General features: G+C 40.2%; 1 protein-coding gene across 10 annotated transcripts in view; it reads right to left on the reverse strand.

The window, feature by feature from the left end:
* LPP (LIM domain containing preferred translocation partner in lipoma) overlaps positions 1 to 26,833 on the reverse strand; it is a 730,287-nt gene that overhangs the window by 478,663 nt on the left and 224,791 nt on the right. For all 10 annotated transcript variants that reach the window (XM_053564331.1, XM_053564334.1, XM_053564332.1 and 7 more), the window contains one exon: positions 12,176 to 12,377. In XM_053564331.1, coding sequence (XP_053420306.1) covers positions 12,176 to 12,368 — 193 coding nt within the window. In that variant the 5' untranslated portion in view covers positions 12,369 to 12,377. The remainder of the gene's footprint in view (positions 1 to 12,175; positions 12,378 to 26,833) is intronic.

Raw genomic sequence — 26,833 nt, forward strand, 5'->3', positions numbered from 1 at the left:
TCCGTAAGACACTATTCTACCAGATACACTGAGTGATAATTATAATCAATGACTAGCATACAGCAGTTATTTTATATTACCCACATTTTCCTTCAAGGAAAATACTTAAGTTTGGTCAACTGTGGCTTCTCTATTTATTAGCCTCAATGTGGGTCCTCTGAATCTTAGATTTTTCATTTGTCTTTAGAAACCATAATAATGTAGGAACTATAATAATGCTACGGGACATTGTGTTGATTGTGTAAGAAAGTGCTCTACGGCTCAGCACCTGTGGCTCAAGCGGCTCAGGAGCCAGCCACATACACCTGAGCTGGCGGGTTCGAATCCAGCCCAGGCCCACCAAACAACAATGACGGCTGCAACCAAAAAATGGCCAGGCTTTGTGGTGGGCGCCTATAGTCCCAGCTACTTGGGAGGCGGAGGCAGGAGAATCGCTTAAGTCCAGGAGTTTGAGGTTGCTGTCAGCTGTGATGCCACAGCACCCTACCCAGGGTGACAGCTTGAGGCTCTATCTCAAAAAAAAAAAAGAAAGTGCTCTACAATCTATTTCCATGCATGCGCCCTCACACACATTCAAAATTGCAAGCTGTAATGAATATTTCATAATAAAACTCTTCTTTCATTGCTTCCTGTTTTCTCAGGATCACCCCAAAGTGTGGATAAGTAAGAAGGCGAAACAGAACAAAAGAAAAAAAACTATTTTGGTTGGCTCGCATCTCACATTCTTCTGGTTGTGTGTGTGAGTAGGTAAAAAGCTGTCTCAAAATAGTTGCAGGAGAATTGCTTTTTGCCTCTTCTCTTTTTGCCTTTGCATATTTGTATTCACAGAAACATTTCATTCTAAAGCTTAACAGATCACTAAGGAGAGATAATAATGATACTTCTGGCCAAGACCTCCAGGAAGGTACTTCTTGCCCCATGGTAGGATAAGATTGGTATATTCTTATTTCTTGGTCCTTCCTCTCTGTAGCTACCCAACTTCCTGGAGCTATTCCTAGAGGTAAATTTCAGTGCATGCTAGAACATTTGGGTCTACCCACAGTGAAGTCACTCTGTCCACTCTGCAAAGCTACTTACTTCTGGAATCCCAGAGGTGTCTCCTAAGGACATAAGGAGCTGCCAAAATGACAAGGGTCATGATGGATGCCACTTTGCACATGCTGTTCCCTGTGCTTGGCATGCCGTGATGTCCACTGCCCTTTCCTGCCTGGTAAACAACTAACTCATTCTTTAAGACTCAGGTCACACATCTCTCTGACGCTTTCTCCAATTCCTCCTCCAAGATGTCTTACATATTCTTTTATGGCACTAAATTTACATAATGCAACTTTATGGGTGCCTGGTACCTGTTATCCATCTATCTTGACTAGCAACCATCTATTCTGTTCGAAGACAAAATACAGAACAATGTAAAGAATGATTAATAGGGGAGAATGCTGGAAAGGCAAAGTGTCAGGAAGCTCAGGTGCCACATGCCACCAACATATACTCTTTTGACCCAGATGCTGTCTTCTGCCATCCTATTTCTTTCTTTTTTTTTTTTTAATTTTTTTATTTTTTGCAGTTTTTGGCCAGGGCTGGGCTTGAACCCGCCACCTCCAGCATATGGGGCCAGCACCCTACTCCTTTGAGCCACAGGCGCTGCCCCTGCCATCCTATTTCTGACTGCAGAAATTTTAAAGAAGGAAGATAAAAACACCACACTATTTTTTTAAAATAGCTCCTTAGGTCAATCATTGTTCTCAGGTATGATTTCTTTATATGGCATATTTGCCCAAAGGCTCAGGTCTTAGATTTATTTTTATAATATCCATAATGAATCCCCATTTACAGGTAATTTTCATAGGCCTTCCATGACCCAAAACAGGCTAAGACTTTAAGCACTGCTACATAAAGTAACACAAGAGCAAGTGCTCCATGATGCAGAAGCATTGGCATTGCTGGGGCATTCTAGAAGAATCAATTGTTATTGTTCTTTTAAATTTTCTTTCTTCCGTTTTTGGATTCCAACTAAAATTCCTTGGGACAACATATGCAAAAAGCCTGTTTTTTTTCTATGTTTAAAGCACAGAGAGAAAAGAATAGCAACATGAAGGAAGTTTTAGATCTTGGAATCTCTACATTGCTCACATAATAAAAGATGCTTAAGATTTGAAAAGCTACTATCATTACCCAAGAGAGGAAGTATGTACACACAGGACCTGCAGAAAGTTCAAAGAGCATCAAGCACTAGCCCTGGTTCACAAATTTTGGTTGAGTATTATTCACAATTACCTGTGGAGTCTTGTTTTTTGTTTTGTTTTAATGCAGATTGCTGGATTCCATGCTGAAAAACTCTGTACTATTGAGATAGGACCTAAGACTTTAAAAAATATATCATTCTGGGCGGCGCCTGTGGCTCAGTCGGTAAGGCGCCAGCCCCATATACCGAGGGTGGTGGGTTCAAACCCGGCCCCGGCCAAACTGCAACCAAAAAATAGCCGGGCGTTGTGGCGGGCGCCTGTAGTCCCAGCTACTTGGGAGGCTGAGGCAAGAGAATCGCTTAAGCCCAGGAGTTGGAGGTTGCTGTGAGCTGTGTGAGGCCACGGCACTCTACCGAGGGCCATAAAGTGAGACTCTGTCTCTACAAAAAAAAAAAAAAATATATCATTCTCCAAGTCTTTCTGATGACTTTGAAAAGCTTTGAGAATCAATGTTTTAAACCATACCTGAGAGCAGTGATCATAAAGAGAATGGCACAGGCAATTCAGGTTGCATGTAAGATGGCACTTGGAGTAGGAAAAGAAATACATTGAAAAATTTAAATAATATTAAACTTTTTATTTTGAAATACAGACTCAACTGCAAAAATAGTACAGAGTCCCATCTTTACTTTACCCAGCTTCCCCTCATATAGCTATAATGCACTACCCAGACCAGAAAAGTGACATCATTATGTTACTATTAAGTAGGCATTATTCAGTTTTCACTGTATTTTAACCTGCATTCATTTGTGTGGGTATATAGCTCTGTGCAATTTTATCCCTCTATAGATTCACACCACCACCATTCCAATCAAGACAAAGAACTGTTCAACCACCACAAAAATATTCCTGTTATTTCTCTTGCCAGGAAGGCCCACTCTCTGTCCCAAACATGCCAGACTCTATCCCAACAACCACTAATCTGTTCTCTATCTATAGTCTTCTCATCTCATGGAACCATACAATGTATGTAACCTCTTGCCACCAACTTGTTTATTCATTAAGTACAATGCTTTAAAGTCAATGCAAGCTGTTGCATGCATCAATGGTTCATTCTTCTTTATCTCTGAATAATAATATTCCATCATATGAATGTCCAAACCTTGCCCAAATATGTGCCCAGGAAAAGACATTTGGGGTGTTTCCAGTTTATTGTCATTATGAAAAAAAAAGTTGCTAGGAATATTCATGTACAGGTCTTTATGTGAACATAACTTTTCATTTATCAAGATTAAATCCCCAAAAATGCACTTGCTGAGTCATCAGGTTAATACATGTTTACCTTCGTAACACACTGCCCAAGATTTTTTCAGAGTGGCGATACCATTTTACACATTCCTACCAGTAATGTGAGAGATCCTTTCTGCACATCCTTGCCTGCATATGGAAACAATTTTGATTTTAGATTTTCTAATGGGTATGTAGTAATTACTTCTTTGTGACTTACTCTCTATTTTTATTATAAAAAAAAAATTAAACTCTGTTTTCAGATTTAAACTATGTAGTGACAATGGCATCGTATATTTATGTGATTTAAAAATAAAGACAATTAAAGTACACTTCATCACACAAGTCAACATTAATCATTGTTTTTGAACCATACAAGGATTAGGAACCCACCACCTTATTAAGAAATTGATTTCAACAGTTAATTAAGCTGACAGGTTACAAAATAAAAGAAATCTCTGTCAACAATACTGAACTTCTTCTTATTCTAAAGTACCTAATCCACTTTGTTCAGGTATATGAGTGCTACCGCTGTAGCTTCTAAAAAGTCACCCAAGGCACATCCATGAGACAAAACCGTGGCAATCACAGAAGGAATCCACATGACCACAGTAAGGAGTCCACACTAAGTTGTGCCACTTACTACTCTGCAATACTGAACAAGCCACAGGACCTCCCTGAGTCTGTAATGGGGATAAGAACTCCTGCATCAATTTTCATTTGTTACGTACAGCGTTCCTGGACAGAGACCCTATGCCTCCTTAAAAAGCATTCATAAATTATCCACTCTCATCTAGAAAATGAATGGATTGTACTAGATAACTTTTAAGATATACCTGATTCTAGAACTTTAGAGTTTATATGGCATTCAGACACTATGGTTTCTATCACTGATATTAGAAGCTAATTATATTTATCAGTATCAATACTACACATTTATTCATACAAATAGAGCATCCTTTATTCAAAATGCTTACAACTGGAAATGCTTTGAATTTCACACTTCTTCGGATTTTGGCATATTTGAATAATAGTTAAGCATCTTAATCCACAATCTGATATCCAAAATGCCCCAGTGCTCATTTTGTTTCAACAGAATTTAGGGCTCAAAAAGTTATGAATTTTGGAGCATTTCAAATTTCAGATTTTCAGATTAGGGATGCTCAGTCTAGCCATAAAAAAAAAAAAAAAACACAAAAAAACACATTTTAAGAAAGGAAAAATTCTAGTAAAATTATAATACTCAAAGATGGATACAAGTCACAGTTGAGCACCTCTTTTAATAGCAAAAGTCAAACACTTGAGTATTACAATTTTAATACTTTTTTCCTTTCTTAAAATGTATTTTGGGCACCGTCTATATACTATAGCAATTGTTTTATAATTTGAAAAAATTATTAGTAATAATGTGTATGAAGTTATAAAATGCATTTATTTGGTAAATACTATTTTATAATTTTAACAATGTTACTTATTATTAATAAAAACAACAAACTATCTTTTATTATAGCAAGAACGTATATTCCAAGAAGGCAAGAATTAGTCTATGTTTTGCTCATTACCATTACATCAGCCCCTAGAAAATCATTCGGCACAAAATCTGTTTTAAGTAAATGACTGTTAAACAGTAACTCTTAGAGTTGTAATGTATTTTTGTGGCTAGAAACATTTTTACATTTATCATTATATTTATCTTGTAAGATAATAAATATAATCAACTAATTTAATAAATTAAGGAGGCTAATATAAAAGTGTCATGTCCATGACCAAGTGGTAAAACTAAGGCAGGGATGTAAACACTCTGACCCTTAAGCCAGTGTTGCACCTTGGCACTCTTTGTGCATCGATAAGGTCTACGTATATTTGGTAAGATCTACGTATATTTGGTAAGATCTGATGTCACCCCAAGAATTATGAATTATTTTCTCTGCTGAAAAATGCAATGCAATGATCAAATTAACACAATTAATATCTGATCCTTTAATGAAGGAACAGCTTGTCCCTTCTTCCCCAAGGACCTGAAAGTTAAAACTAGTGCACTGCACTCCACAGTGATGGATGAGGCTCAAGATCCTTACACCATGATGCAGAAAGGGAGCAAGACTGTCAAAGCCAAGCTTCATTAGAAAACCTAATGTTTCCACAGACTCCTGACTATCCTCATGGCCCACCACACATAATCATCGCAAATGTCTGAGTTGTTGCAACTGCTCATCTGTGATTGCTGGTAATGTAACAGGACTGCTAGGGCTACCAAAAGATGTTTCCCATTTGTACCTCCAGAGCAAGATTCTCCCTGCATGAGGGACAAAGGACTATAAGTCTCCAGAGAGAAAAGAGCACACTGTGAGTCTAAATACAGCCGACCCTCTGTAAGCTGACTGATCAAGGGACTGTAACAAACTGGTCAACATACAGAGGTGGTCAACACAAGGAACGAGGCCTGCAGCATCGATACCTACCTGCAGTGCATGTGTGGTCTGTGATAATTAGGTCAACTTAGGGAGGTGGTCAACTACAGAGATTCTACCATATTTAAATATCACTGTTCTCTACTTCTGATTATGCCAGGCTTTTCCTAACAGCAGAAAGAGAAGTAGTTCCAAATTGGCCTACATGTTCAAAATAAAAATGATGGGGAAAATTTCACTTGACCTATTTCTTTAAATATATTGCCATAGATGGCCATTCATTTCCCTTTCATGTTACTAGTTAACAGTCATCAGTTAACAAAACAAACAAGTCCTTCCTTCCTAACTAGAATATATGACTCACATCATTACTGGCTAATTCTCTACCAATAACCCAGGACTAGTCAATTTCTAAGAACCAAGCCCCAAAGTTGCCTGTTCTTGTAAACAGTGGTGGTGCCGTGGGGTGAGTACATTTCAGAAACAGGTTCTGGACTCTTAGGTATATTAGCAATCACTTATAACCCTTCCTCCTCCATACAACTGATCAATAACTTCGGGTAGCATAAAGCAAAGAAAAATGTGATGGAAGAAATAATTGAGGCTTAGAACTCCCATTTACCAAAACTTATCTACCTTGACAAATGTCAGTAAAAGAGTATAAGCAAAGGTGGAAAACACAGGACTTATTTACGTTCTATGCACATGAACAGGGTAATATATGTAGGAGTAGTGTGCAGAAAAGGTCATGGAAGAAAATAATGGAGACAGAAGTCTAAGACCTAAGACTGCCTACCCCTACCTCCAGGAAATAGAACCCTTGAGAATCATTAAGACCCTTAGATATCAAGGTCCTCGTCTATCTTTACTCACTACGTGGTTCTTTAATAAGCTATTTCACTTTGGTAGTTTACCGTTCATTAAAATGGCAGTAACATCAGTTCTCTGTGCCTCAGAGAGCTTCAAGAAGACTTCTTGGAAAATTAAAAGACAATGAATACAGCAGTGCTAAATAAACCATAGGCGTTATACTAATATAAAGAGATTGTACCAAAAGGACCATCTGCAACTGGCACCCAAAAGATTTACTTTTTTAAAGATCTAATATAAATATATATATATATATATATTTTTTTTTTTTTGTAGAGACAGGGTCTCACTGTACCACCCTCGAGTAGAGTGCCATGACATCACACGGCTCACAGCAACCTCTAACTCTTGGGCTTGCGTGATTCTCTTGCCTCAGCCTCCCAAGCAGCTGGGACTACAGGCACCCGCCACAAGTTGGCCCAGCTATTTTTTTGTTGCAGTTTGGCAGGGGCTGGGTTTGAACCTGCCACCCTCGAAATGTTTTTAAAAGGAATTTCACAGAATGGAGAAAGTGAATTCTAGGCTAACCTCGACTGTACAAAATTGAAAACTTCCCAAATCGTTCCGAATGATTATATGACTGTCTACTATAATGACAGGATGACCAAACGTCATTCAGCCAAACTACTGAGAGACAGACATTAAGATCCTAATTCCTAGAGTATAAGAGCAGAATAATTTCAAAAACCATCTTTGTTACTCAGGAACAAAACACAGGGTGTCAATGAAGTTGGAAAATTCACTTTTAACTTTTCTCTTTGCTAAAAACAGAAAAAGAACTATCCTCTGTTCTGCCGTCAACTACCAAGGCTTAGTTTTCTTGTTTTTGTTGTTTTGGGGGTGAGGGGTTCTGTTTGCCTTTGGATGGGTTTATTGTTTTTTGTTTGTTTGTTTGTTTGTTTTTTATCTGATGTAAAAAGGGGACGCACATTACAAGACAAACAAGCCTGAAGGCAAGTATTTTAAAGACCGGGAACACTGCACTGTCTTACTGTTCTCATCAGTTGAAGAGAAGTTGATGGGACAAAATTGAAACTACGTAACAAAATCACTTCACAAAAAATGAAACAGCCAGTCCACATGTCCACAGGCTTACATTACTGGGCACAGAAAAGAAGCATTTGGAAGCACTTTAAGTTAGCTGTGGAAACAGTGGTCCTTTCAGAATTAATGAAAATTATGAGAACAATGGAAGTAAAATAAAAGAACTTTGAGGGCTCAAGAGCTGCTAAGTGGAGGCAAAAAAAGAAAAACAACCTCACGCCCCACTTTTAAGTAAACCAAAGTCCTTTTTAGAAAGATGTTATTAGTAGAATATCTCATACAAGAAAATTATAAATATGGGTATCCCAGAATTACAAGTTGATATGGAATACACCTGGGTGCTTTTCTACTTTCACAGTCAGAATTTTAAAATGAGAAGGCAAACCCCAGAGATTTTATAGTATATTATAGCAAGGTGAGAAATGTAGTTGGGAACTTCAAGGTAACAGCGTTCAAACAAACCCCCGACTAAAAAGCTCAATGAAATGGGTATAGGAGGGGAAATAATTCACACATGTAGGCTGAAACTGCAGAGCCACAGAGCCTAAGAAGCAGCTGACAACATCCAGAACCTTGGCCTGGATACGCAGGTTTCCAGGGCTGAGTTTGCCTATTCAGTTTTGCGAGCATGACTGAGTTCCTATGCTTCAGACAGCCTGCGAGGGGCCCCTGGGGATAAGGACATGAGTCAGGCAGTTCCTGCCTCCAAAAGTTTAGTACTGGAGGACACAGGTGCACATATAAGGATATCTACTAAAAGGCATGCTGTGGTGAGGACAGTATGGGTACACCATGAGGTTATAAAGCGGTAGAGAGCACTTGTCACTAGAATATAGTTCCAAGTTCTGGATAATTCTGGAGTTAGAAAAGTCTTGAGGTTTGGTGCAAATTCTTCTCTGAGCAAGCTATTCTCTGAGTAAAGAATTTCACATTCTATGGGTTGAGAGACTGTTAAATTTATGCCAAAAACAGCTAGACTCTATGATTTCTATTCGTTCTTCATACATGAACTTCTTGGTGGTCAACTTTTAAACAATGAATTGTAAGATTTTAGGAGCTGGAAATTGGGGGACAAACGTTTACTAAAATCAAAAGAAGCATGATTGCAGAGGCATAAGAAGCACGAGCTGGGGTCACCAATTCACCCTGTAAGCAAAACCTGAGCTACCTACTACCTGGGGATCTCAGGAACAAAACAAAGAATTTTAAAATGGGTTGGGTGCAGTGGCTCCTGCCTGTAATCCCAGCACTCTGGGAGGCTGAGGCAGGAGCACTGCTTGAGATCAGGAGTTTGAGACCAGTCTGAGCAAGAGCTAGACCCTCTGCCTACTAAAAAATAGAAAATTAGCTGGGCATGAAGGTGGGTGCCTGTAGTCCCAGCTACTTGGGAGGCTGAGGCACTGGAACGCAGAAATTTGAGGTTGCTGCGAGCTAGGCTGACACCAAGGCACTCTAGCCTGGGCAACAGAGTGAAACTCTGTCTCAAAAAAAGAAAAGAAAGGGATATAAACTTCTAAAATGTATAAAAATTAAAACAAAATATAACATGCATTATAAAAATATTTAGAGTAATAGAGAAGGCACTAATAATTAAATTAAAGATATCTTGCCCTTTTAACAAATTTCAAGTGTCATACTATGCAGAACAGGAAGACAACTAGCGTCCACAGCCATATCACCCTGAATGCCTGATCCCATCTATTTTAAAAATAAGTCCAAATATAAATAATTCCCCATATTTGTCTTTAACTTGGATATTAAAGGAAAATGTATTGTTTTTCAGATTCAGGAAAGATTATATTAGAGGAGAGAGAGAGAGAAACTGGCAGAATTGCAGAAAAAAAAAAGTTGAGATGCTTGGAATGCAGATGCCACATTTCAAACTCCTTATTACTGAGCAGTGCACTTACCCAGCCAGCCAGATGCAATCCCTCCAAATACACAGACAAACATGAGAGCACACAAACGTGCATCTGACCACATGTGATGAAGGAGACACCATGTCTTGTTGCTTCACTGGAAAGCAAAACTTAGATTTGTGTAAGAGAAGTTGAGAAGCTTCACCATGATGTGGGGCTTGGTGCCACAGTGCCATGAAAGAAGTACAAGCATGTGGCATGCTGGACAGGGACAACAGCCTCCGTTTACAAACCTACTAGCCACAAAATCGTAGAGAATGTCATCTAAGTTTCCACGTGTTTATGGGGAAAAAACAATTTACAGTGTTATGTGAGAAGGTAATAAAGTAATAATGAAAAATTACAGGGCCTGGCAGATACTCATGTTCAATACGTAAAAGAACACGAGCAGGAGCAATTTTAACAAGTAGTAGAAATTTGGTCATCACAGAGTAAGATGTATGTGGAACCCCGGGAAGGGTTTGATTGATTGCTGCTGATCCAGACATTTTGGAGAAAGTTATACAAATACGATAGAATTTTGAAAGAAAACAAAAGCACGTGGAGTGGCACTTAGAGAAGAGGCCAAGAGTGTGAGCATGCTGAGTATGAAAACAAGTCCAAGTTTATGCCAGTGTTCCGGGAGAATCAGACGGCTGGTGAGCCACACACAGGCAGGACTAGTCACACCAGGGGAGTCATCACCAGGCTCACCTGCTGTGATTCACAGCAGTGAGAGCAAAAGGGATCTGAAGAGAGGCCCTCAGACACTTGTCTTCTGCCTCAGGCACGCCATTTATTAGCCCACTAAGCCTAGGACCTGCCATCACCCTAACCTCAGGCATCTATCAGTTTATCACACCTATGAAGATGACTTCTTTATACCTTTGCCTCCTACTCTATAACTGATCCCATGTTTATTCCCGTCAAATTAAAGGGAAGTCCATTTTAGTTCTCCCCAAAAGTCTGAAGACAAAATAACAATGTCCTTAGTAAGCTGAAGTGGGGGCATGGGACACAGTGAAAACATAAATGAGGACGTCAACAGGTGGCTCCCCTGCCCCTGCTGGGAGGGATTCTCTTCTGGATGCCATTCGCAAGCCCTGCAATCACTAAAGAATGATGAGCCAAAGAAAGCCAGTACAGTACGTCCTTGATTAATTGCAAGGATGGAGACTCCTTCAAGGGCAATAAAATTTCAAGCACTGCTATGGAGATTAGCATAGCACCAGGGCTTCATTTATTGTTTTCCCAGAGAAGCTTTCTAATGGTCTTGTTGTTGCCCTTTCTAGGGAAAGGGCACCCAAAGATCCACGGCCACAGCCAGCCATGGGTGCGGGTGATGTCTGAAACTCCCTAAAACTGGCCAAAGTGCCTATCACCTTCCCCAAGCAAGACAGGTGGCCTGGGCTTCTGAACTCAGTCCTGAGATGCCAATGGACTAGTAAAGGGTTTACTGCAAGCAGGAGATGACTAGGAAGGAAAGAGAAGGACTGAATTAAATCACAGAGTTTGAAATAGTCTCTGGTAGTATTAACAAAGCAAATGTGCAAATGTCATCTAAGAAGCAAGTGGAGAAAAGACAATAATAAAGGTTGGGTCAGGAGCAGAGAGCAGAGATAGAAGAGCTGGAACTCCTTTCACCGCCTCTTCTCGCTCGGCTCCCAGAAGTCTAATGTTCTCTTGTGAGTTACAAGTCCCTGTTTCATGGGTCTGAATGCGCTACTTACAGTGATTGGTGAAAGGATGAAAACTCCTCAGCTGAAGAGTATGGCACCATGTATACGCCCATGAGGTTTAACATGTGAGTGTACACACACACACACACACACGAGATGCTGAGCCCACATAAACCTTCTAACTCCGTTGTTGTAAACTAAATATATTATTATTTAAACCCCTGAAACTAGGTGCCAATCAAATTTTCTGCATGCTTCAACAAACAGCTCTCAGAACGTCCTCCAGACAGCTTTGTCCTATAGCAGCCTAAGGAAAGGAAAATACCAGAGAAGCTAAAAAAAAAAAAAAAATTCCGAGCACTTTATTATGATCACATTGAATGGTTTCTGGTTGGTCTGCTGCTTGAGAGCATTTTGAGGCACTTTCTAAGGGCAAGAGGGAGGAACCATTGGGTGGGAGACACATCTTTACAAGAAAATGGTTGGAAGTGGAAATGACCCTGTACCAGGGCACTGAGCTAAGACAGAAGAGGACAGATTTTTAGTTTGGGCTCTAACCTACTTCACTGGGTAATCGAAGCAACATAACCACTATAAGGTCTAATCTGTTTGTTCCTAAATGCGAGGTTGGTCACTCTATATGATTTCTAGGGACTCCTTAACCTTCAACAGTTCATCCTCTATGATAACCACATGTGGATCTGTGAGCTACCTTTTTCCAACACAACACTAAACTATCAATCACCTCTATTACATTGAACTTTCCCACTCTAGGCACCAAACTCTGAAACCCCAGCACTTACCCTCTCCTCCAGGTTGCTTGTATGGGTTGTATTTGGGTTTTGGAGCAACCACTGGTGCAAACTTCTTGGGTGGCTGTTGCGTAGACACTGAAATGCTGGGAGTCCCAAAGGAATGGGTTGTCTCCATCCGTGCCGGCACGTGGCCGAGGGGCTCACTCGTGCTTTTGGGTGGCAGCCAAGATGGGTGAGACATTGTTGGAATCTGCGATTAAAAAGAAACAAATGCTATTTTTGCAGAAGTACATAAATGAAGGCAGCCACCTCACTTTGTTATCATTTCACCTTAATCTCGGAAAGAAGAAGGGTAAAGGCAGACAGAAGAATAAAAGAAAATGGAGGAAGAAAAAAGGAAGAAAAGGAAGAAGATTCATGGGGGAGGAGGTGAAAGAGAGAAAGTGAAGAAAGAGAGGGGGAGGGAAAGGGGGAGAGACGAGGAGACGGGGGGAATCTTGGGGCAACAGATGAATAAGAAGAAAAGATGAATAGATGAATGAGAAATAGTTCTTAACTTGAAGAAATATCTATGATAGAAGGCTAAATAAAAGCTTCAATTTTATTAATATTCTATTAAAACCAATTACATCATTCCTAAACAAGGTGTTAAATATCTAAATGAGGTTTAAAAAAACAAAAATGATGCTGGGATGCAAAAAAAGATAAGCTCACTTCTTCATGGGAGTGTAACTAACAAGACTTAATTGATGAAGTGACATACAGGCTGGGCCTTGAGTACTAAGCAGGGTTGGGTATGAACACGGTTAACTGATCTGGGTTCTGACTGGACTGCTACTTGGCAGCATTTAGCAGGCAGGAAAGTATACTGCACTCATGCTTAGTGTAACTGGAGACTGAAATATGGTGTGGAGCCAAAGGACAGACAGCTCAGCATGTCTATAACTTGAGGAAGTTAAATTTAGGCTGCAGGCAGTAAGGAACTACCCAAAATTTATTTCAGGAAGAGAGGCATAATAGGTAAATGACCCACTGCAGGAGCAGCTCTGCTCCCCACCAACGGGCACTTGGAAGTGGGGAAGGGGAGGATATTGGTTGCCATAAGGTCTGAGACAGTTACTGACATTTAGGGCCAGAGTATGCAACACCCATCATGCACAGGTGATTCCTGCACAACAAACCAATGCCCACCCAGGGCTGTGCAGAGCTGACACCATCTTGGTTCCTTACATAAAGCTTTCTTTACCTAGGAGGGGGTCAACCAGGGCAGCCAGATGCTGCTCTGATCAGAAGAAAGGAAAATGCTGTCTGTCTCCTCTGTCAGGGTAAGCAAATCACCCCTCCAGGCAGCCTGCCTGCTGGGGACAACCCTCACATTCTGCCACAGAGGAGGGCTCTCCAAGTCTGATTGCAAGAGCTCTCCAGCCCAGGGAGGCCCGGAAGGCACCCTGCACTCACTCCCAGCCCCAAATCCACCTAGTAATTTATTAATTGAGCTGAATTAATTAAGAGGGCTACATGATTACCTGCAGATGTCTATAAAGACAAACAGCACCATAAATGCAGCAAAAGGGTCTCAGCACATGGCAGAGCAATCAAGGCAAGGTGGAGGGAAAGAGCTGGGAGACAGTGCTGCCGGGTGTCAACATCGGTCCAGGCTGACAAGTGGCACGGCCTCTAATAGCACTTCCTCCAGTGCTCAGATATTTACACTTTTTAAAATTAAACTGCAGAGTTTTTATGACAACTGGTAAGACAAAATTAAAGTGCTTTATATACTTCAAAGTGTATATACTGCGCAAAGTGAGAAGAAAGGAATGTCTCCATTCTCATAGGAAGTCACTGGGAATTACACGACCATCTTACACAGAGGAAAACAGTTGAGGTATAATTTTCTCAACAGAACATGACAACATGAAAAAGACTGATGATGAAGACTCGAAGTTGGGGGTCAGAACACATGTTACTCTAAGTTGGGGGTCAGAACACATGTTACTGAAGCCAGTGATGATACCGGCTGCTCACTGTGGTTACAGGGACCTTCTTGTCCTTGTCTTCCCCTGTACCTTTTACAGAAGCATGTGCACCTTCTAACTTTCACACGCACACACACGCACAAACACACATTTGCTAAACTGCGAGCTCCTTAAAAGGGGAGGGACCATATTTTACACATCTCTAAACCACCATTAAGGCTTACCACAAAACAGTATAGAAAAATAACCACTGAGGGCGGCGCCTGTGGCTCAGTGAATAGGGCGCCAGCCCCATATGCCGAGGGTGGCGGGTTCAAACCCAGCCCCGGCCAAACTGCAACCAAAAAATAGCCGGGCGTTGTGGCGGGCGCCTGTAGTCCCAGCTGCTCGGGAGGCTGAGGCAAGAGAATCGCGTAAGCCCAAGAGTTAGAGGTTGCTGTGAGCCGTGTGACGCCACGGCACTCTACCCGAGGGCCATAAAGTGAGACTCTGTCTCTACAAAAAAAATAAAAAAAAAAAAAAAAAAAGAAAAATAACCACTGAATGTCTACTTTGCTTATGGTTCTCAAATCTGGCTGAATATTTCAAATCACTTGAGAACATTTTTTTCTAAACACCAAAATCAGGCCCATCCTTCAGGGTTGCAAAATACCCATTTTAGTTTTTTGTTTTGTTTGTTTTAATGAAGGCTTGGTCTGCTACTAAATGGGGATAAAAGTGACTGTTTTGCTTTCAACGTGACTAAAGTGAATGTAAACATATACTAAGTGGGGCCAAATTAAGGACTTAGGGAGTCAATGCTCTGTGCACATTTGCAGTGTAAATTTTAATTGTACATTTTCAATATGGATTAACACTATCCTCATAACAACTTATCTATAAATCTAAACTTTTAAAAACTGGCTAATATAAAATGCAGCAATTTCTAAAGAAAAGGTGCACATTTCCAGAGTAATCCCAAGTTACTGATTGTGGCACTATGGCCTTTTTGGATATGGCATAAATAAGAGGAAAAGGCAACCTCTGGGATTGCATAAAAATGAAACACTTAAGCATCAATGTGCAAATCATTGATTCCATCATCACTGCAGTTATCCCTAGCATCATGAATTATCAGATACTAACTTCTCTGGGAAAGCGCCTCCAGCTCCACCTCCTGAGAGGGCCACCTCTGGCCAATCACTGTTTTCACTGTTTGCAGATGACCTTTCTAAGCATCTTCTCTTTTCATTCTTTTGTTTGCCAACAGTGACTTGTGACACCAACCCCAGGATTTATAATGAACTTTCATGATCTTGAATCCTTGCTCATGATGTCCCCATCAATGACAATGCCATTTCTCTCCCTGCACTTTCTACCAAGTCCTATATTCTTATATTGCCCAAGCTCAAATGTCTCTGACTCAGTGACCATTTCCTGAATTATCTCCAAAAATAGTTTAATTCCATTTTGAGGCTGTTATAGTACTTTTCGTATAATAGTCGAAGTGGAAGCTATTTATTCAACTGCCTATACGCCCAAATAAACTTGAAGTGCCAGGTAGTCTTCCTATACCAGCACAATGCCTAGCCAAGAAACCCTTAAAAAGTATCATGTAGGAATGGGTAAATGCATGAATGCCATTCTCCCTTAGCCATACCTTTCTAGAATGTCCACAGCATTCACTGATATAATCATCTCCTTTTTCCTCCCTTAATTTGGTGATGCAATGAATCATGTTGACAGATTTCCAGGTATTGAACCATCTTTGCATTCCTACAATATTCTACTCCATCATAGCCATAGTATTTTGGTGTACTGATGCATTAACTATGCTATTCTATTTAGAATTTTTGTACATATAATCCTAAGAAAGATCATCTTCACAGTATTTTTTATTCTGCTTTTTTTTTTTTGTCATCGCGGTGTTTATGATATGAGGGTTCTACAACATTTCCTACTGTCTAGGTTACAGTTGCTTTGTTTACAGTTAGCAAAGCTGACACTGGAATTATCTGATCTTCAAAGGTGTGTGAAAAATTAGTGTCATGTCATCTAAATAGGATATCTTCTTTTAACGGACATTAATCATATTTCCAATAACTTCTATTACAATTGTAGTAGTTTTCTACTTCTTATGAGACCATTTTGCAGCATTATATTCTGCTGGAAATTGATCCAGTTCCTCTAGGTTTGATCTTTGCTCCCTTTCAACCAAGTTATCTCTTAGTTAAAAATGATGTCTTATGCATCAGTTACATCCCAAGCATTACTTCCTACTGGTCCATAAAGGCATAAATCATGTACTCTCTTCTCCAGTTCAAGCTATGTACTCTTTTACTATCCTTCACAGCTGCTAGCATATTGCTGTCACATATGGGGCATGATGTTAACTCTGCCCGAGTTCTTATCTGAATCCAACACCATACTTCTGAATCCTTGAGGAAAAAAAAAATAGCTATCATTTTATAATCTTAGGGCCTAGTACACAACAGGCACTCAGTAAAAATGTGTGTTAATTTAATAACTGCGAGAATAAATTTATTTACCTGGTACTAGAGCTCCAGATGAATCAAATTCTCATCTTTACTCAAGGAGCATAAAGCCTATCTAAGAAAGAAATACCTACAGATGCGGAAAGAGGCAGTGAACACAGAAAGCATATGGAAAATATAGGAGTATGTGACCAGGGTTCACGCAAGGTTGGCAAAAGAAGCCTTTCCCCAGGACGACTTCAAAAGCTGAGTAACTCTGAAAGAAAACTGAAGTGACAAGGGCAATGTGTGGAAACACTACTGTGAGCTCAGGGGTGAAGCAAGGTACTTCTCTGGGGCAGGGAGAAGACCAGCTGTACCGAAAAGAGGGATTCTGGGAGACTAGCTGAGAGGTAGGTTTAAAGGATAAACTTAGTTCTGCTTTTTAAAGATATTATATGGAGAGAAATTTTATCTTGAAACACAAATCTAGCAAGAGTGAAAATTCTACAAAAGAAAATCTAAATTGTGAGATGGATCCAAGGAAGGGGACAAATGCAGCAGTGTAAACAGAGTCCCTGTGGCCTCAGGTCTAGTCTCAGCTATTCCAGGGTGACCTTTAACAAGAGAGGACACTCATTTTCAAAATGGGTCCTATGAAGTCCCAACCAGCTCTAATATTCTATAGAACTTTCTTTCTCTAAAATCTTAATTAGAGCCCTGCTTTGTGATAACGAGGTTTGCTGACCTCACTAGCATAGTGAGTGTGTGAACTAGAACATTAGTTGGGATTTCTCAGCTTCTCAGAGAGAACCAACGTGAACACAGAAATGGGCAGTGGAAAGAGCTGGTATTGCTGGACCAAGACTTACCCTGCTTTTACTTCCTCTGGCTCTAGATGGGTTTCACTCTAAGCTTGCAATCATCATGAAAACAAGAAGTGAAAGGGAAGATCAGATCTCCATAAAGGCTCTGAAAATAGGCAATGGCCAACAGCAGAGAGGCGAGCAAGAGAAATGGCCTTCCTCTAAGCAACATCCCCAGTGCTGAAGGGAGTCAAAAGTGCTCTTTCAGGAACTGGGTCAGGTGCAAATCTAAGATGATTAAGAGGTTTTACTCATCACCTTCCTTATTGCTCTTCTGTCTTCTTCCACTAACTGTGAGTACCAGAAACCCACAGACTGATGACAGGCACAGGTGTATACTGAGGCCTCACTACAGGTCAAGCAATATTCTATTGGCCACGTAGTTATCCTAACTGCCACATGAGGTAGCACCATTATTATCTGCATTTAATAAATCAGGAAAGGGCGGTGCCTGTGGCTCAAAGGAGTAGGGCGCCGGCCCCATATGCCACAGGTGGCGGGTTCAAACCCAGCCCCGGCCAAAAACTGCAATAAATAAATAAATAAATCAGGAAAGTAGGGTATATAGGAGGTTGAACACCCTGGTCAAGGATATATTTTCCTTACAATTAGCAAAGCTGAAGCTTGGACGCAGAGCCCTGCCCCAAATCCATGGTCTTTGATGTTGTACCATCTCCCTATTTGGAGGAGAAAGGAAAACACACAATCTAAATGAGATTATGACAAAAGCAGGGTTTTGCTCTCTCCATCTCCACTCCTACGTCTTGGATCCTATTTGCCCTAATGTCGTCCCTATAATGTTCCCTCAAATCTGACCATGATGAGCCACAAGATCATGAAGAAAAGAAGCCAGCAGTCAACAGATCGAATGAATCAAGCACAAGAAAATGCAAATGCTCCCAAAAGACACACAATGGCCAGGGCCACAGGCAACGTGACAGCTACTACGACGCGTAACAAAGAGCTACTCAGCCTTTTCAAATGTGCCCTGTGAACACCAAGCTACTGTCATCCACAAAAGAGAACTGAGACGTGTATGGCCATATTTTTCTTTTTCTTCCCCAAAAATCTACATTCTACTCCTCTATAAACATTCATATAGATCACCAATATTTAAAAACAACCAATCATTTCATGGTATTATCTACCATCCAGAGCTTTGAGCTTAAAGTAGTTGTTTTCGAAACTTATCTGCACACTGAATGTATGTGGAAATCTTCATGTGTGCATTGATTCAAGGGTTGAGAATAATGGACTTGAGTGGTTATGTTAATCTTTAAATCGCATTGCATGAGACTCTAAATCTCCGTTGGTAACTAACCCAAGGCCTGGCTTTCAGGTTAGCGTTGGATGAATAAATGAATGATAGTAAAGAAAGGGACAGCTATGAATACAACATTTTAGTGATAGGAGAATTGAGAGACTGGAGTTGTCTGTAACTTAAGCATCGAAAGTGGCTGATGGCAGACTAAAGTTTAGGATTCCTGTCGCTTGGCAACATCTGCTTCGTTTAAATAAGTAGGTATGATTCAAATAACACTTTCCCATAGCTTTGTAGGTTGTTTTTGTTCTTAATATTCCTCTTATATAATAGGAACCTCCTGGAATTTCAAAACTGCATTAGCCCTTCCATGAGCTTATAGTGCAACTTTTGCACTCTCCCAGATCAAGTGTTTTGTTGTTGTTTTTCCTAAAAGTGCATTGATTGAATTAGATGAGGGCTAATGACAAGTCTGCTCACAAACTTTTATTGCATCTATGAGATGCAATACAACAGAACCAGCCCACACCAAGCAAAAGTCAGGCAAACAGACACCGAACCACCTGTGAATCTCTCAGCTCATCAATGAGAAAGCATGCTCCCCTCCTTTTGTTCTCTCCCTTTTTTTTTTTGTCGCCCGCTTCCCTGAGTCTTCAACCCTCCCCATTGTGGAAGCAATTCTTGGACTAATCTCAGGGATTACCAAGGTATCAATCAAGACTTATTATGCACAGCAAATAAGTGCTTCAGGCCAACCTCTTCCAAATGGTGTAGGTAAGACGCTACCAGCATAATTGGGAAGCAAATATGCCATGGCATGTGATGGAAGCGTGGGAAGACAGTGCTGAAGAATAAGGCAGGCTGAAAATTACACACAATTGTTAGTTGAACAGCAAATGTAATCACTCTTCCTCTAAAAGCATCAGGTCAGATCGAGCTGGGAGGGTAAAGCAGGATCTACCATGGGCTGAAAATGTCAATGCATTCACTCAACTTCCCCTAACAGACAGCTCTGGTCCAGCACTGGCTAAATGCCCCGCTCTCTACACGGACAGCTGGCATTGCTCAGAAGGGGTAATGAGAGAACAACGCTCCTGAAATGCCAAGCCTTTATATAGGCTATCTGAGAGACGCTCGGAAATACCGGGAAAGGCACTAGCCTTAGACACAGAGGACTCGGGCACCATTTCCAGTTCAGTCACTAATGGGTTTTATGACTTCAGTCCCTTTACCTCTGAACCTCAGTGCTGCTCCTTATCTGCAAACTAAAGATTAGACACTCACTACAATTCCTTCCAACTCTAGTGTTCTGTAAAGCTCCCATAAGTCCAAGGGTTGAGGGAGCTGAGGTTTCTTACAAAACTATGTTTTAAGTCCTACGGGCCCTGCAGATTAGGGAACGTGGGGTGCAAAGGGAATCGACACATTGAATGCCAACCTGCCTTATGCAGTCAGGATCAACAAAAAATTAATGCTAGTGGTGCACTCCTGTTCTTGGCAATACTGTGAGTGACAAGAAAAACCCAGCCACATTTCAGGATCCCAAATGAACGGAGAAAGCAGAAAGGGACAGAAGCAGCAGGCCAAGACAAGTAAACAGCGTCTCTGATAAGAAGTGAGACAGATAGTGACATCCTCCACACCGCACTTTCACTTCAGAGTCACAATGCCACTTGAAAAGGAAACAACCTGACAGGGAAACAAGAGCACGGGAAGACCAGTACTCCCAGGAGAAGGTCAAGGACAGAACGGAACAAATACTAACTAACTGCCCTTTTATTTGCCAAAAGTTCTATCAGTCCTGGAAAAAAACAGACATGGTTGACAACAGCCAGGATAGGTCATTCAAGAGCCAAGAGGCCATCAAGCATCCCAGATAGGAGAAATCTTAGGGAATAACTTACTTCTTCTAATATGAATATTCAAAAAAATCAAGATTTATAGAGGCTGAAATGGCTTACCCAACATAACAGAGCAGCTAGAACACACCAGAGGCTGGATTCAAACCCAGCTGATCTGCCTCCAAAGGGAATTTGCAGTGGGAAACTTTCACTAATCAAGCTAATAACTCTATTAATTTGAGGATTATAATGAGATAGAGGCATTTAAGTATGTATAGGAGTAAAAAAATTTTCTTCTAAGAGAATTAGCACAAATGCCATTGAAAATCTGCACAGAAAACATTCGACCCCAACCTTGCAACTCTAGGTCACATTTAGTGGCAGTGGTTCCACTTCGCTAAGTGACCAAGAACATTTTTTTTAAACCTCTGGACCTCAGTTTCTCCAGCTCTAAAATAATAAGCAGTTACAAGATGCTCTCCCAAATCCCCTCCCAGAATACTTCATGTTCTGCATCACTGGGCCTTGTGTGTGGACTCTACTGTGCTTGGGGAAAAATGTGCTCCTAAGAAGGTTTCTTCAAAGTCTTTCAATCTAACAGACTGCTTTTGCGTACAACGCCAGGAGAAAAAAGCAACAATAGCCTGAGCCCTTCTGAGCTCAGTAAATCTACTTTTGAAAGTGGAAATCTGGCTTTAGAAAGATGAGATGCTGTGTGCCTCATTCCCAAATGCTGTGCCCCTCCATCAGGACGAAAAAGTGACGATGGGAAAAATCACCAACATAATCTCTAATGAGGCCTGGCAATGTCTTGGGTGATTATTTGGCATCTTCTATTTCTAAACCTACCAGTAAGTGGGTAGGTCTGCGAGTTAATTGCTCCTCACTTATCTATGTGCAAACTTGTATTAACACCCGTAAACACTATGTTGGTTGTCTGTTTACAAGTCTGTTGTGCCCATTAGACGGGCCATGAAATTGTACCAGCACTTGAGGGATATTTTAATTACTTTTAATTTTTTAATAGTTTTGTTTGTATTTTTCTGGTATTGAAACATACTAGACTTGTCTTCCATGAATATGCAATAGAAATATGCCATATTATTTATAACCTAAAAAGCAGAAATACTTTAATTTTTCTTCCGTGAAGATGAGTTCCCTATTGACCAGTCTCAGGCCATATTTACATCTGATACTACTGCATGTAACTCTAGGAGGTGATGTTTATTCTGGCCTTATAACCTGCTAAGAGTAATCACAGCAACAAAATGAGGAGTTAACTATTATACTCCACCCTGTTGAACACTCTTGCTCATAAAAATGTGCTGCACACTTTCAGCTGTGCTATTTGTATCTGATGCTACAACTACTATTTGTAAACTAGCTTACAACTTCTGTATTGAGTTTGAACATTATAATCGGAATTAATGTTATTGAATTTAGGTAGTATTACTATAAATTAAAGTTTCTAGGTAATTTGTGTTTCTCTAATTATGTTATCTTAAATTAATGTTAAAAAAAAACCCACGTCCACTTTATTCGAATGCAAAAACATAACATATTGCTAAATTATTAATGGAAAAAATAAAGTAAGAGAGGAATATAAATTTTCAATCTTCAAGAATTATGATACAGTTTTAGAAAATAGAGAGATTTAACACTGTCCATTGTATGCTGTGGGATAACAATTTTTGTCTGACACCAATCTAAGAGCTTAGATAAATTATTTCTCAGTATTTGGAATATACAAAAACCAGAGAAGCTTCTTATTAGAATTAGATTGTATTATAAGTTCAAATTATGTTAAGAGAAGCTAGTTTTATAATTTCACATTGAATAGCAAAACAATTGGAACCATTTTCATCTGGTGACCTTTTTAGTAAGTCATTTTGGAAGTTGTTCCACTTTTATTTCAAGATTTTGAAACAGAGACAAAATCTGGAGAAGCACTGACCAATGACAGCTGAGTAAAACCGAACCAGCCTGTTTCAGATCAGTTTCAGAATCACTTCAGTGGATGTTACTCCCTTTTAAATTCCTCTCGATGAGAGTGCTGCTATAGCACCTCCTGCATTTTTATCACTTATTGACAACTATGAAAAGAAAATGAAATAAATGAAGAATGTACTCAGTTGGCTAATATTCTGGGGAAACACACATGCGAGTGTACACACACACACACACACACACACTTACTTCAGATATTTTTAAAGCAGTAGTCAATGACCCAACATTCACCGATACAGAATTTTCATGTCTTTAAAGCGTAAAACTGCTAATGAAGATACTCATCTAACATGCAGCTTACATTGAAGCTGAACGCCACCTGTTAGTTCACTGGTATGTGTCCAATGACAAGGAAATCACTACCTCACAAGGAATCACTTTCCATGGCAGAAAAATGAAGACAGCTAGAATGTTTCCTGTAGCCGAAACCTGTATTCCCACAAGGACCTCCCTATTGGTCCTACCTTAACTCTCTGAAATCACAAAGCCTCTAAAACATGGCAGAACATCAGATATTTACGGTGATTTATTAGTTTCCTGCTCAGTTTGTCTTTCTGTGTTCTGTGTCTAATCAGTGTAGCTCTTTGTTTTTTTGTTTTTTTTTTTTTTTTCAACTAGCCTGACAATTTTAGAACAAATTTTTAAATCACAAATCAGTAGCTTTCAAAATTTTCTTTGGCAAAAAATGGTCCATCCATGCCAAATTTTAAACAGAATCCCAAATACTATACAATAAACAACTGGCTAAAACAGTTACTTAGGCATTTAAATCTTCATACTTTGGCAGAATACACTTTAATTTGGGGAGAAGCACGAAATGCCATTATCACCTCAGGGTGCCTAGCATGCTGTGAGCTAGACTGAGAACTTTCTGCCCTAAAAAAAATAGCAAAAAAACGCGTGAATAAAGAACAATGGTATCTTCCTTACCTTTATTTTCCTAGTGCCTGATGCAATCTACCCCACCCTCAGTGCTCAGGATGTGATTATTATATAAAAGGAAAAATGAACTTAAAAATTTGAGAGTACGAAGAGTTAAACTCTGTTTTTTAATCATTTTAGTTCATATTCATTTCAAACACTCTTCTCCCTGGTTCTTTATAACCAGGATAACCATGCATGCGATTTTTGCCTGCTGTTTTGGTGTAGTTATTAACAGTGCCCCTTTCCAAAACTGTCCTAGTTTAAGTGATAACACATATAGTCACCTACTTTATAACAGCGTGATAATGAGGTTTGATTCACATAGTCCAAGGAAATCCTGAGTACAAATTCCCTCCCAAAAGTTCCACTTGGTTAAAGGCCTCTTATTTTGAGTTTATTACAGCAGATACTATAAGGGCAGAGCAATTGGTGAGAAACAGGCGGCTTTCAGGGCATCCCTGCTTTAGAAGCATGGGCTTCTTTGTAAGAAGGAAAGAATGTACTAACGTGATTCTGTAGGGACCAAGAAAAGCAAGATGTAACAGAAATCTAGCAGAAGCTATTCTATTATTAACTAACATTCTCTCAGCCATTTTCACCTGAAACATAAAACATCACCCTTTCTAAGAAAATGAGATTTACTTCAGTTATGTTGTTACCACCTGACCCCTCTCTATCCTCACCTCCCATCAACGTCACCTGTGACCTTACAATATGTACTTGGTGATGAGTACTAGCTGCTTTATTCTTAACTTGGGACAGGAAAAGAAACAGATCTAAAATGGTAGCTGAGTAAATCATGACCTCACAAGGTACCCCTAGGGTACCAGGGTAAAGGTGGAGGGTATTACTAACAATTTTTTTTCACATTTCTAAATAGAGATTACACAAGAGTTAAGAGATGAGTGAGAAGAATCCAGTGCTGGCCCCTTGATCATATGTCTACTTAGTTTATTTTAAGTAATTTTACATTGATTTAAATGCCAAATTTCAAACATATATTTGGGGGGGGGGGAGACAGTACAACCACGAATGGAAAACTGACAACCTTTGCTTAAGATGGAACTCCCCCTGGGCACGATAAGCACTGCTGTGATATTGCATATCTTCCTGGAGTACTTTCCAAGATATTTGAAACCAAAACAGTTTAGAATCCTCTCTCAGTTCAGGGTCTTCCCTCCTTATGGCATTTTTCTGATAAATAGGAATTTCCCTTAGGGATCCCCTAAAGTGAAACTGTTGCATTCCGTCTGTTACATAATTAGCTACGCTGACAAGCAGCAATCAAATAGAACATAATTGTTATTCCAGCCTCAGTTTAGTGTCTATGACACACAGAGCCTCATGGAAGAAAAATCCAAGATGGGAACACCGTAACCCTTCCTGGGTCAGACACGGGATCAACACTCCAACTGGCTACATCACAAAGTCTGTCTTGCAGGTAGGGTTGGATGCAGAAGAAATACTGTAAAAATATATGTAACTGGCTTGAGATTTGGAAGGCAAAAGTGAGATGAAGCCATGCGCCTGTTGTTTGGCCTGTTTTCTGTTGAAGTTGGAGGCAGAGGAGCCTGAGGCTTTTCTGCATCCACATTCTCATACTCCACCTTTAGCTCATTTGTCAAGAAGCAGCTGAGACAGAGGGAGCACCCAGACTCCAGATCTCAAGATCCAGCAGCTACCTTCCCACGCAAAGCTTCTGGATCGCTGGCTCACAAGGAAAGTAGTATATTCGGGAACTCAAAAGTCTCATGGCAGCTTCATTATGTTCCTCTTTCCTGACTGTCAATCAGGAAGCAGTTTTGTGTGGTTCTGGGATTCATTAATGGGGGCTCAGCCTGGAGCCCGTTCCATATAGTCCTTCTAATAATTTCAAAGCAGCTAACAACTTGTATTAAATCCCTTTGATTCAAAATACCTACAGTGATTTGTTTCTCATAATAAACTCTTACTAAACCTCCCTCAGGAATCTGATAACTGGTTTCTCAAAAGGATATAACGATATTGTGTCAACAAGAGACCAGTTCGAATCATTTTCTGTCCAAATACATCCTGCGTCCCTAAGCATAGCACTTGGACCACCAGTGGGAAAAGAGCCCCACACAGAGCATACAATACAGTCCCTCTCACAGCTCCAAGTCCAGTGGGACCCTACAGCTCCGGAAGTTCTGAGGGACGTGGAGGGAGCCGGTGGAGAGCCCAATGTTTGCTACAAAGGGGACTAGGGGAACAAAAGTCCCTTCATCTCTAACATTCCACACCGCCCCAAACGAGTCTGTTCTCACAAGGGAATTTACTTGGATTTAAGTCCTAACAAAACTTCCTAAATTTTCAGTTCCCTAATCTGAAGGTCAGAACACAAAGGTCACATAATACACAAGCTTGATACAGTTTAAAAGAAGAAAAAAAAAACCAGGAACCAATGACCCCCGAATGCTTTGCGGCCATCTCCAGCTAGAAAGTCTCGGGAAGAAAAATCCAAAAACCATGTTTGCGGTGAGTGTTAAGAATAGCAGAGAACAAATAATTTCTTCAGAATCTTTATCATCTTTGAAAATTTCTACCCCCATATCTGAAGAGAAGAAAGAACATATAAATATATATGTACTCACTTCTCTTGAAGTACTCGGACCAATAGCTGGAGTAAAAGAATTATGGGGCAAATACTTAAATCTCTCAAGGAAAGTCACTAATTTCTTTATGTCTCAGACAAGAAAATCCCTGAAACTCATAAAAGAGGAGTTTTGTGGACAGGAAGAAAAACAGCAAGAGAGAACTGGTATTACCTCTAATCCCAACTTTGGCAGCAGCTCCAACAGTGGCTGCAGGCCAAGGCCTTCCAGACCTCACGGGGCTTTAATTTCCATCTGCAAAATGGAGACAACAATCCCTGCTCTGCTTACCTCATAGGTGTTTCTGGTGGTCAAGTGCAATACTGGGCAGAAGAGCATTCTGTAAACAGCACAGTGATACACAAAGGAGGATTATCAATAAAAGAATTTCAAAGGAAAGCTATAAAAGGCTACTTAAGCCCAGACAGAAAAAGAAAACGCAAATGTAAATCTAGCAATTTTATAATCTGGGAAAGAAATGGCGATGAGGATTGTGACAAACAATGATCTCCAAAAGAGAAGAGAAACCAGCTTGGCTGTGCCATAACTGTCTCAGTTCCCACAGCAGCGGGGATGTGGGTGAGGGGAAGGCTCAGCTACCTCCGCTCACCAAGGGTATGAAGGCACAGCAACAAGAAGGTGACATTTCTACCTCAGTAATAACAATCTCGCATTGTGTGTCCCCTAAGAAAATTTATGGGTTTTGTGCAAGTGACTTCACCACTTTCTCAGTTCTATGTTTTGGAAAACAGAAATAGCTATCATA

Source organism: Nycticebus coucang, chromosome 16 (assembly GCF_027406575.1).
Source record: "Nycticebus coucang isolate mNycCou1 chromosome 16, mNycCou1.pri, whole genome shotgun sequence".
NCBI classification, from domain to species: domain Eukaryota; kingdom Metazoa; phylum Chordata; class Mammalia; order Primates; family Lorisidae; genus Nycticebus; species Nycticebus coucang.